General features: G+C 49.8%; 1 protein-coding gene across 9 annotated transcripts in view; it reads left to right on the top strand.

The window, feature by feature from the left end:
* The window catches only part of Afap1 (actin filament associated protein 1), a 113,072-nt gene that overhangs the window by 87,349 nt on the left and 13,407 nt on the right, over positions 1-12,316 (top strand). For 3 of the 9 annotated variants that reach the window (XM_063272812.1, XM_063272813.1, XM_039091573.2), the window contains exons 11-14: positions 291-436; positions 6,851-6,968; positions 9,669-9,722; positions 11,907-12,021. In XM_063272812.1, coding sequence (XP_063128882.1) covers positions 291-436; positions 6,851-6,968; positions 9,669-9,722; positions 11,907-12,021 — 433 coding nt within the window. Of the gene's footprint in view, positions 1-290; positions 437-6,850; positions 6,969-9,668; positions 9,936-11,906; positions 12,022-12,316 lie in introns of all 9 variants that reach the window. The other 6 variants (XM_008770247.4, XM_039091572.2, XM_017599057.3 and 3 more) reach the window with 2 other exon arrangements.

Raw genomic sequence — 12,316 nt, 5'->3', positions numbered from 1 at the left:
AAGTTTGTAACTTGCTGTGGCTCCGATGTAATTTCTCTTGTGAATATCTCTATGTCCTCCATTCTGATGCTGTCTCCCAGATCATGGGGAGGCATCTTGGTGGCTCCAAGGCTCCGATTTTAAGTCCCTTAGCATAATTTTTCTGTACCCTCCGGCTCTCCAGCCTAGTGTGAACGCACAGCTAATTCTCTCACTCAGACAGTGAGTATGGCGCCTTTCTCATCCACATTTGGGCCTCTGTGTTTGCTTTCCTTCCCATCACACATCTTCGTCTCGCTTCCCCTCGGCAGGCATCATCTTCTGAAGACATGGGCAGATGGATTGGCATCTTACTGGCTGAGACAGGGTCCTCAACGGACCCAGGAGCCCTACACTATGACTACATAGATGTGGAGATGTCAGCAAATGTCATCCAGACGGCTAAACAGACCTTCTGGTAAGACTCACGCGTGGCCTGAACTCAGCAACACTCCTCTACTGTTTGGCAGTAGGTGTTGGTGACCATGCAGACCAGAAGCACACCCGGGGACGTTTCCTTGGTGGGGTGCTGGCCCTGATGACCCTGATGTTGGTCATTTCAGCCCTCTGGGATTTCTGCTAGAGTGGCCTTAGCAAACTTGTCTGGAGATGGTAGTATGGGCTTTGTGGGCCTGACGATCCCTGCTATATCTGCTTGGCTCTGCCCTTGCAGCCAGACACTATAAGGGATTATGGCTGTTGTCATTTATATCAACGAGTAGTAGTCCTGATTTTGTCCTGTGGGCAGCCGTTCCCCCCGCCATTCGTGATAGGGGTCTTCTAGAAAGAAGAGGAGATTCTGTATGTTGCCGAAACAAGGCCCAAGGTCTCAAAAGCTGTCAGTGCAGCACTTTCTAAATTTAAGTTGTGACAAATAATTCTACTTCGGGGGAAAAAGCCTCTTTGTGAGTTAGGATGTTTCCCGAGTGCAGTAATCACGAGGGCTTTGTAGCAGCAGATCCTGTGGGGTCCACAGCCCATGTGGGCATTCAGCATCGTCAGCTGTTCCACAAGGGGAAGGTTTTTTTCCATGGTCACCAGAGATGTGTTCTCCTTTGTCACTGCTTTGGCACAGACTGTCGTCCAGGCTGTGGTGGTGAACAGGCCCTTCTACATCACTGTGCCCCTGGCATGCTCCTTTACACACTATGGAAGTAGGGAATGTTGAATATATTTGAGGTGGCCTTGGGCTAGAGGACTTCATTGGCCACAGTGAACTGCCCATGGCCCAGGGGTGCAAAGCCACACATCAGACACAAGGAGAAGTTCCGGGGCAATGGATTGCCAGTGGACTGGTGGCCATTCCCAACTTCCTAGTTTTTACCTTGAAAGATAACCAATGGGCTAGGGACATAGCTTAGTTGTTCTAGTACTTGCCTAAGCATGTTCAAGATCCTGGGTTCAATGCCTAGCACCACATAAACTGGTGCACATCTCCCTAACAAAACAAGCCCAAAAATCAAACACCAAACCAAAACAACAACAACAAAAGCACCCATGAAAAACCCTGGGGTCCTTTTGTGTTGGCAACTACTCCTGGGCATGGGCCAGGCCTAGAATATGGTCGTATGCCTGGTGATTCTCCAGTGGAGAAAATGGGCTTCCCCTTTCTAACAGGTATCAGCTGCAAATAGCTTCTTCTGGGGAGACAGAGATTGAAACGGTCTCTCTCTACATCTCTGGCTGCCCTAGAACTCACCATGTAGACCAGGCTGGTCTCAAACTCACAGACATCCACCTGCCTCCGTCTCCTGAGTGTTGAAAATGAAAGGCATGCACCACAGTACCTGGCACGAATAGCTTCTTGGTTTGTGGTGGGTCTTGGTGTCTACTTGCCCTGCTCAGTGTTGGGGTTTGCCGTTCTGAACGTGTGCAGATCGCGTGCACCTAATCTTCCTCTCATAGATCCCCGAGCCTTGAAGGGAGGGGTTAGGACTGAGGGTTCCAAAGTCTCTTGGCTCCTTACGTATTGTCCATTGCAGATCTGTGTTCCACACCATCTGCTGTGAGAAGCAGCCTCTCTAATGAGGGCTGAGCAATGCTCTGATCTTCGAGTTTAGCGGTGTGTCATTGGGAGTCATTTTACTGCTATGTCCCTTTATCAGAATAATAGCAGTAGGTCTCCCCCTGGGACCTCCTCAGCCTCAGGTTCTTAGCCACATTAGCAGTGTTAAGTATGCGTTTCATTGCATGGAGTGTGCCTTCGTGTCAGGCAAAGAATGGTTGGCTACGACCATGACGTCTGTGCCGCCATTACACCAGTGTATCTTGCATAATTTATAATTATATAACATATAGCATAATTGCTATGGTGGGTCAACAGGGTTTGCGGCCAGCTTACATTACTGATTATTTGTTCCCCCTGCTGTAGCGTGTAGAGTACCTCCCAGCACTACGAACACTCATCGGTAGCAGTAAAACGTCTCGCTGGGCACCAGCTCTAGTTCTCTAGGTTTGATGGCTAAGTGGTTTCTTCAGCAACAGCATCTTAACATCAGCTTGTGGGAGTAACCGATAATGTTGACAGTAGCCTGTAACATTGGGGTGGCTATGGGACCCCACTGGCCAATGATTGAATAAGATGTAACCCAATCCCTGCAAATGGAGGTTTTACTTGGTGGCATAGAATGTCATAGTTGGTGCATTGTCTCTCTATGGTGTCTCCGTCTAAACTCCTTTTAGATATTTTAGAAAGATTCTACAGTAGTCGGTTTTTCACAAGGCTTTAGTATTAATTGTCCCTCCCATGTTCCCTCCTTTACCCCTACCCTCCCTTCCCCCCTCCATGTTTAATTCTTCTATTCTAGTTCCACTTTATAACTCTATATCCTATTTCCCCTTCTTTGGGATATCTACCCCCCACAGCCCCAGTCCCTTGCAGGCTACTTAACACCTGTAGCTGTTTTAAATGAGAAAGATTCTGTAAAGCAAAGGACGCCATCACTCCAGCAAAGTGGCAGCCTATAGAACAGGGGGGTGGGGGGACTTTACCATTTAAACATTTGGTGAAAGTCATATCTAGAGTATGCATAGGCCTAAAAAGAAATCTGAACACCAAGAAAACAAGACAGTTTTTAAACAGAGTATGGAAATATCGTAGGGTTTCTGTGATAAAAACATGGCCAAATGTGTCTTAAGGAGGAACGGGTTTGTTTCAGCCCAGAGTCTACCTTGGAAGTCAAGGCTGGCCCTCAAGCGGGGAGCCTCATCCTGTGATGTCTTCACGCCCTCATATATTAGCAGTTGTTAGCTGTACTCATGTGGAAATTACTGAAATCCTCAAAACGAAGTTCACATAATGTTAGCTCTAACCAGCAAACGGATTACCACATTCATGAGAAACCCTGAATGAGAGTATTGGCCTTTGCACACAGCTCAGTTTTTCCTTTATGTCCAAGCAGAATTTTAATTTAAACCAAATGTAGGGTGGTCACATCTTGGAGAAAGGAATGCAAGTCGCTGCATTGGACTCTTCATTAGAAAGGCACATGCCATAAACTTAGCCTTGGAACCTTTTTTTTTTTTTTACCCTCATTAAAATCTTTTTAGGGATGTCAGCTAGCAATAAAGTTAATTTTCATGTTTCAGTTTTCTAGCCAAACATTCCCATAAAACTTAACAGAGAGGAGACTGAACAAGGAAACAGCCTTCAAAATATGGTAGCTGGCCAAGGGATAGATAGCCTGGATTAAGTTAATTTTTCGCTTTTTTATAACTTGGCAGCTGCGTGGCGAATCTTCGCCAAATGATTATGAGAGAATTATCAGCAATTGTGTCTGACTGAAAGAACGAAGACAATAAGGTTTTAAAAAGGAACAGGAAACGGAGGAAAGAAAACAGCTTGTGGGATTGTCCTGGGAGTTGGACTTGCATGAGTGTGGGAGCTGGACACTGGGACACGTCCTGGGGCTGACCAAGGACAGTAGGTCAAGTGACAGAAGGGCAGCGTCCCGGCACTGCCCCTGAAGCTTTCACACGTGTTGCCCATTGTTGGCCCAGCAGAGGGTGGTGGTGGTGGTAATATATGCTTCTCCCTGACTAGAGAGGGACAGGGTGGGGAGAGCCACCTTCCAGCCACCATCTTCAGGTCCCTGCAGGTCTCTGCATTTGCATATAGCATTCCCTGGAATGTGCTTATGTTTTACAGTTAGACTCATTTCTACTTGGCTGAAAGTCAGTTTGGAAAAAGTGCCAGAGGGAAGTGGGAAGCCCCTGCTTATTCTTGGCTCCATGTGAGTTCTCTTTACTGGCCTCTGCCCCTCCATGTAAATTTTGGGATATTCTAGCCAGTAGAGAAGGCCTTCGCCAACAAGGACATGTGTGTGTCATGCTTCCTGAATCCTTCGAACATCCCCATTGAAGGAATCGGACGTGTATCCAGCTAGAGACCTGGGCTCTGTGGACTGTCTTTGATCTTCCTGATATCTGTGTGTAAGTGTGAGAACTGGGCAGGTTGCCAGAAGCTGACGCAGCAGAGCAAGCACGAGGTTCCCGCTGTGAGGAAAAGAGTTATGTGCACACACATGCTGCACTGAGCTTCAGCAGGGGCTGTGCTCAGAGCCAGCAGGTGAAGGCACACTTGGTACCCTGCCATTCTTCCATTTATTACGTCTCATTCATAACCGTTCCCAGACCAGTCCTCAACCGAGACATTCAGTCAGTGCCGTAAACGCGCATGTGAAACATGCAGACACCCCTAAGTGACTAGTGAATCCTTTCCTTTTGAATTTCCTCCTTCCTGTGCATTTAACTTCCCTACACTTGATTTGACGCAGACTAAGCGTAGAATAATTATATCAATGTTCATAAGCTGAGAAGGGTAAGATGCTGCATCTGCCGGAGGAGCGGCGCTTGCCAGATTCGTCCAGCAGGGGGCAGCAGTGCACTGTTGACAGTGTGTGGCCATTACCACACAGGTGGCTACTTTCAGAGAAACAGTTTTGGGGGAAATGCATTTGTTGCTTAACTTTCCGTGACTTTAGTTTCTCCAGTTAGGAGCAAATGCCATCTTGGTTATTTCTTCCTGGGTTTTTACAGTTGCCCTGAAACAAGCCCAGCTTCTGAGAGGCCAGCTCATGTCTCCTCATTATGCTCTGGAAATTGGGGTGACAGAACACCCCAGAAGCTTATGTTCTAGTGGGGAGAGGCAGACAAGGAGTGGGTACAGAAAGGGCTAGCTTGGGACACAAAAGAAAGTCAGCATTGCAGAGAGAAGGGGCTTCTTCATGTCAAGGAAGGACAGCCTCACCCCGCCTCCCCGGGGCACGTGGGTTGGGAAGAGCAGTGCTCTGAATGGGCAGAGCGAAGAGGCAGAAGGGGCTGAAGAACTCCAGAACATTCCTGACACCGTGCAGGCCGGGAAGCAGAAGCCCGAAACGCCAGGGGCAGAGCCAGAGGCTGGTGCGTGCAGCCTGTCCTGGACAGTGCTTCCCTTGATTGCTTTGTTGACTTGGGAAGCCTCCGGGAGGTGATAAGCATCGGGCTGATGTGCTCTGATTCTCTGAGAAGCAAGGGCAGGGAGGAGAGGCAAAGTGTCCTCTTCCAAGGTGCAGACACTTGCTCTCCGCCTTTGGCCACCAGGTCTGGGTCTTTTCACACCAGGTGACACCCTAGTTCTCTCTGGGAGGGAGCCACTATTCTGTCACTGTCCTGAAGATCGAAAGCTCTGTCCCCTCCAGATGTCTTTCACACACCCAGTTTGTCACCCATGCTCGTTCCAGAGCAGATGCTAACCTGAGGTTCTCACAACCCCACAGACCTCCTCAGCCCTCGGGCAGTGGTTCATTTGCTAGGTCACTGGTGTGCTGGGAATCCATTGGTGTGGAGCTCTTGGGTAGGAGGGGCAGAGCGTGAGCTATGGGAAACCAGGGCTTCCTCTTCTCCCCTGGTTAATGGCTCCAGCACCTTCCTTGGGTACACACCTTCTCTAGTTAGGTACAGTGACTTTCTTGGTACAACTCTTTGCCTAAATACAGTACACCCCCCCCCCCCGAGTGAACACCTTTCCTGGGTACATCTTTTTTCTGGGTGCACTCCTCTGTGTATAGTGCCTTCCCTGGGAGTGTGAGTCTCCTTCCTGGTGCCTTCATTCCAGAAGCCCTTCTGCCCTGTCATCTCAGAGGAAAGTCCTGGACTGTGATCATATAGCCGTTTCCTTAGCCACTGGCAGCTCTATCCCCAAATCCTCCAGGCTCTCTTGGGGCGTGGAGGGCGAGTGGCTTATTATGTTGGGCAAAGGCAGCCTGTCTCCTGTGACCATTAGGGAACTAAGGATTTAGGGGCTCTGGCCAAGGACAGGAACCCAATCATGCATCTCACCTATCCCAGCAGCCCAGGCTTCTGAAGCCTTAGCATGGCTTCCCACAGTGCCCTCAGAAGATCCAGCTGAAAGTATGCTGTGTGGCTGCCAGAGATCACAAGGGCTTGCCCGACAGTCACATACATCCCCCAAATCGCCTGGTAGTGGTGTAGACCATGCTGCTCCCTGCCATTGGGAATGGCCAGACTACAGACAGAAAAAACTGGCTCAGGGCTGTGAGATGCCCAGCCTGTCAGAAAGAGCTGCTGTGCCCTCCCTGTGTGTGCGTGATCCTTGCTATAATGTAATTAGTGCTGGCTGTCTGGTTCCCCCGACTTGTAGGTGCTGCTGTGTGTCCCCATATAATGGCATCCATAGTCTGTGCTGAGGCCTGACTTTGCTCTGGGTGAAGATTGGCCCCGGTCCCTTTAAGATGCCATGTGCTGCTGCCTAAGGACCTGACATAACCTTGGGTCGCATCAGTGTACAGAGAGGCCCTGCTGGTTAACTGACATGTCCTTGTTTCTCTCTCAGCTTTATGAACAGGAGGGCAGTGTCCACTAGCCCGTACCTGGGGAGCCTCTCCAATGGCTATGCCCATCCCAGTGGGACAGCACTACACTATGACGACGTCCCTTGTGTCAACGGCTCGGTGAGTGTCCTTCAAGAGCCAATGGTCAGTTTTGGTTGGTGACAAATTGCTGGTCAAGTCAGTCCTGGGGTGTTTACCTTCCGTCCAGTGAGATGGAGAATTAAATCACTTCCTCCCAAACCCTGGTCTCCGACATGAGCATCTGGTCATGTGACCCCCTAGTGGACAGCTCATCTTCATTAACACGTACATCTCAGTACCCAAGAGACTGGCTAGAAGTCAGTGGATTAAGTTAGAATGAATAGATGGAGCTGGGAGGATGTCCCATTTTACAGCATGGGTAAGTCAGACAGCGCAGTGTAAGTTGCCCTGATTCGGGTTCGCCCAACACAGCTGCAGGCACCATCACACGGAAGCCTTGCTGTACAATTGTTTGGCTCCTGGTACTGCCTGCTCAGTGAGCGCGGGTGTGGGACAGCATACGTGGGAAGCCTTGTGCTGAGAAGAGCCAGTGTGTCTCTTAGGAGTTCCTCGACCTTGGGTGATGTTTTAGACTTCCGTCCTCACCTTGAGTCCTGTCTTCGGCTTTTTCCCTGATATTCTGATGGCAGGAGCCATGATGCATTGGAAGACTTCCCAGAGTAGTGCCTGCTGTCCTTTGCTCTATAGCCCTGTGGACAGATCTTAGGGTCTATGCCTGGTGAGGGCTGTGAGCAGGGATCTCAGCCCAGTCTTTGTGTCATTGTGGTCCCCAGCCCCCACCCCCAACCCAGTCTGGCTATTGCACCATTTTCAAGGTGGGGCATGGCCTCCCCTTATTGTGCAGACACCAGTAGCACTGGGTTGGCCCAGTTTCTGTACCCTAACATGTAGGCTCCCCACAATGGTGAGCAGTCTCTCCCAGCCTGTGGCCTCAGACAATGTCTCCACATATCCATGCACCACCTGTACATGTGTGTGTACACACAAGCACACACACACATGAGCACACACACACGAGCACACACACACTCACATGCCCACCACACATACACACAGAGAGAGAAAGAGAGAGAGAGAGGAGGTAAGCAAGGTGCTGCAGGGGCCTAATGAGTCACACTGTGCTCACTTGTCCCCGTCACCCAGACAGTCCAGACACCATGCTGGCTCAGTTTCCCTCAGTGCTTCTCCCCAGATTCACCCATGGTTTCATGTGCATTTGGAAATCAGCATTCTGCACTGAAGAATCCTCCTTACAGGTATGCTCTGGTTTCCTCAGGGCTCCCCTGCTCAGGCTTCTTCAGCCTGTTTCCTGTTTGCAGGTCTCTGTTACCACGTGACTGCATTTTGGAGGCTTCATTTCTGGGTTCCATAAAGTCTAAGCTTTATGGCCTAACGCTCAGCATGTCAGAAATGCAATTCATTCTGCACCCCCTTTCTTTTTTAAGAAAGGGCTCTGTGCACACGCTCCAGAAACTTCTGTGGGATTGCTGTCACTGTTTACTTAGTGTTCCACATGACTTGATCCTTGCTATTTTAGGGAGAGTCAAGTACAGATCACTGTGGACCTGTGTGGCTGTCACTGAGAAACGCCCCATTCTTGCATTTCTACGTTGTTTTAGGTTCTCATTTGTCCCCGGCATCACAAAAATAGATACTGATGTGGCTGCAGGAGAGACACTCCCACTCTGGGATTTTTGGGCCTTTCCTATTTTTATAACAAAGAGCTGTAATTATAGTCTGGCAGGAAGGAGCACTGCAAGGGGAGATGGGCAGAATCTATGAATTAATATTTCTTTTTATAACGCAGGGCAATTTACAAAGACCTTTGAAGCCTAAAGGGATTTGGCACTGGCTTTGTGGGGTTCCTTTGTACCTTGATGCCGGTGCTCTGGAATTCCTGTGTCCTGTGACGTAGCTTTGAGCTGTTAACTCTTTGTCCAGGTTGTCAGCTTGTACAATGCCATTGTCCCATGCAAGGCTGAGGCACCCTGCATCCTGTGATGACTTGACTTCTGTCATCAGCAGACTTTTTGGGCTGTGACATTCTCTTCAGATGCTCAAGTGTGGGAGTTAGATTGCGTTGACCTTGCCGGTGAATTTGCTGGCCCCAAGGGCAGCATGGACGAGCCCAGGGTGCTTTTTATTCCAGACATGTTCCTCTATCAGAGCCCGCCGCTCTCTGATACAGTGTGTGGCCATAAGCTTGGCTTTGGTCAGCTCCGCCTCTCCCTAGTTGTGTGAGCTGCTGTTGCCTCAGTTTCCCCTGGTTGCTAAGTAGACTCTGTGATAAATCAGCCAGTGTGTGCAGAGCACAGCAAGCGCTCTGACTCTTGACCATGACCTCACACACCTTCCTGTGCAGCACAGAGCCCCAGGCTCTTCCCAACACACCTGACCTCACTTCCTATGCACCAGGAACTTTCAAACTCCAGGTCTCTAGAGCTGGTAATGTCAGCTCAGCCCTCTTCATTTTGTAAAACAAAACAGAAACGTCATGATCCAATGACTCTGGGAACAATTTCAGGACAGAGAAATCTTTCTGTGACTCCAAAGGCAAAGGGGGCTTTAATGAAGGAGCCCATAGCTGTGGGAGACGTGCCTGCCGTGGGGGGGGTGTGTGTGTGTGTGTGTGTGTGTGTGTGTGTGTGTGTTTACACACACACGGGTGCACGTGTGTGTGACTGGTCATGAAGAGTGTTGGGGGACTGCTAACATCTCGCTATGCTGATCTTCTCTGTTCTCGTCTGGCCACTAACAAGCAGGCTGTATGTGTTGCAGTGGGACATGGATGGCGGCTTTCCTGGCTGTGGGAGCAGAGGCCCAGTGGAAGAGGTGCTTTATGATAACGCAGGCCTCTACGATAACTTGCCATCGCCGACAATCTTTGCTCGCTCCTCTCCTGCTGACCGGAGGGCATCTCGGCCACCCACTGACAGGCTATCCTCTAACCACTACAAATCCCCCACCTCCTGCAGCCCACCCTGCTCCCCATCTGTCACTAACACCTCTTCTGTGGGGAGGGCGTCTCTCGGGCTGCACTCCCAGGTACAGACTGTGTTCCCAAACTCCCCGACATCAGTGGACCTGTGGTGACCACATGCTCACCACCTCACACACACCAAAGTGTCACGTAGTCTTCAGCCATGGCCTAATTGACAGTTAGCCACTGAGGGACTAGAGAGATATTTGTGGCCAGCTCCCAGATTGTCTCCCAGAATTTCTCAGTACATTTTGAGAATTATGTCAGAGATTATAAAAAGAGGCCATGTCACTTTCCAAAATATTCTAGAATGGCATTATAGCTTATCTTGGGTATACGTTAGCAAGGATTGCCCCCAGGCAGTGGTTACTTCCTGTCTGTAAATATGACCAGCACCATTTCGAGAACCAGGGCGTCGTCAGGGAGAGGATGACATGGGCCCTGCACCTGTGTGACAGGAAGGCTCTGATTCTGAGTGGCAGACAGGCTTGAGGCCAAACTCTTGCTCTCCCACTCTCTGTGATGTACCTCAACGTACCTGAGCGGACACTAACTGCGTCCATGAATTTTTAACCAAGTGTACTCTTCATTTGTATAGTCTTGTCCACTCTGCCTGGAGTCCTGGGTTCCTCATGTAAGGAACACTCTGAAAAGAGAAAGCAAGAGGCCATGCTTTCTGCATTCTGCCCCATTCTTTGGGCGGTTTTGAGAAAATAACAGACACCAGGCAGGGTTCTAGGTTAGTAGTGACTCACGCTTCCACCTCCAGACATTGTTTTGTCGGAACAGACACAGAAGACTTGCTGTGTTAGCACAGTTATACAGACACCCCCGCCCCCGGAGAGCCTGACTTCTGATGAGAGGGGTGTGGACCACTGGCTGAGTGACCAGCTGAGCACCCTTGGCCTCTTAGAGTTTCTCGAGGATCCCCGCCCAGACTGGGCCATTGTGGCCTATCTGCTTAACTATCCATTTGCTGATAGCATAGCTGTCTTTGGCTAGCTTAGTACATCTGCCATCTGTGCATTGGGATTGACCCCTTGCTGGTCAGGTATCATGTGATGCTATCACAGTTGTTTACCCCAGTCTCCGTTTCAAACAGGAACAGTCCCAGGCTGAATTCTAGTGCCTTGGCATGTCACATCATTGTGTGGCCATTGTGTGGGGGAGCATACACTTCCAGAGAGGACCTGGATGCCACCTTGTGCATGGCTTGTGCAGTGTCCCTTAGAGTCCTGTGAGAGGCGCCAGTGTCTTTATATTTTTAAGTAAGCAAGCAGAGGTTCAGGAAGTTTCAAAGGGCTAGCTTAGTTTCTCCTAAATGACAAGCCAGAATTGCAGCTAGATCTCTATGCAGCTCTACACTGGGCCCTCAACATGAGAGGCAGGCAGTGGGAGGTGGGGAGAATGACAGGGCCTGGGTGTCAAGTTCCTTCTGTGTCAAGCTCAGTGCCTGGCTTGCAGTGTCACCTGCCAGATATGGAGCTGTGGCTTGCAGAAGTTGGGCGAGCAGAGGACTGTTGAACTTTTTTAAGCTCATAGCTGGTCAAGGCTTGCTCTTTATGTGTTTATGCTATTCCTACATATGTGTCTCTTACATCCTTCCATCAGATCCGAACGGAGGTTATGCATCTCATTATTATATCACTCGGTTAAAGGCCAGAACCTCCCTGCAGAACCAAGCCTTTCCGCTGGAAGCAGTCCCCTTATGGAAAAGTCACCTAGCTCTAGAAATTCAGGTTCACAGGTTCTCAGAGGGTATTACATGGTCATTCAGAGCTGCTTTCTGATCTGCACTTAAGGCCCGGTAGAAACATAACAACCCTCCCAGTGCAGACGTCGTGGTAGGCCTGGGTATCCAGCCCTCAGTGCTAGGATGACAAGGCAGCCCGATGACGGGTGAGCAGATTGGTTTCCTTTGTCCTCTGACCATGCCAACAGGTCCTACTTAAGAGTCAGAGACTAGAAGAAATAACTTTAGGCAACAGGGTGCTTTTCTTCGATTATTTTTAATTTTCTCTCGTGTGTTTTGACAGTTGAAGAACAAAAAACCTCCAGCGTCATCTAATGGGCTTCCTGTGAAGGGAAAGGCTCCCAGCAGCCAGCAAAAAAAGGTGGAATCTGCGGGGGGCGTGAAGCGCACAGCATCAAGTGAGTTCCCCCTCTGGGTCCTCTTTCTGCTTTGGTGCGGTTTGCCAACTTGAGACTGAATGAGCCACTCCTGCAGCAGATGCTGGACTTGGGGTACGCTGGGAGGTGGGACAGTGTGCATTCCTCACCCCCCTCTTCACCTGCCAGGGTCTCTAACCCAGCCTCTAACTGCTGTTGACTTCTTAGTATGTCATTCAACCTTGAGGCACTGGGCCTGTGGTCCGGAGACTCGCATTTGTGTCCCTAGAACACCATTGACAACTCATGTAAACTCTGAATACATCCCCTTCCTCTG

The sequence above is a fragment of the Rattus norvegicus genome, chromosome 14, assembly GCF_036323735.1.
Source record: "Rattus norvegicus strain BN/NHsdMcwi chromosome 14, GRCr8, whole genome shotgun sequence".
In the NCBI taxonomy this organism is placed as follows: domain Eukaryota; kingdom Metazoa; phylum Chordata; class Mammalia; order Rodentia; family Muridae; genus Rattus; species Rattus norvegicus.
This window is presented reverse-complemented; position numbering and strand designations above follow the sequence as displayed.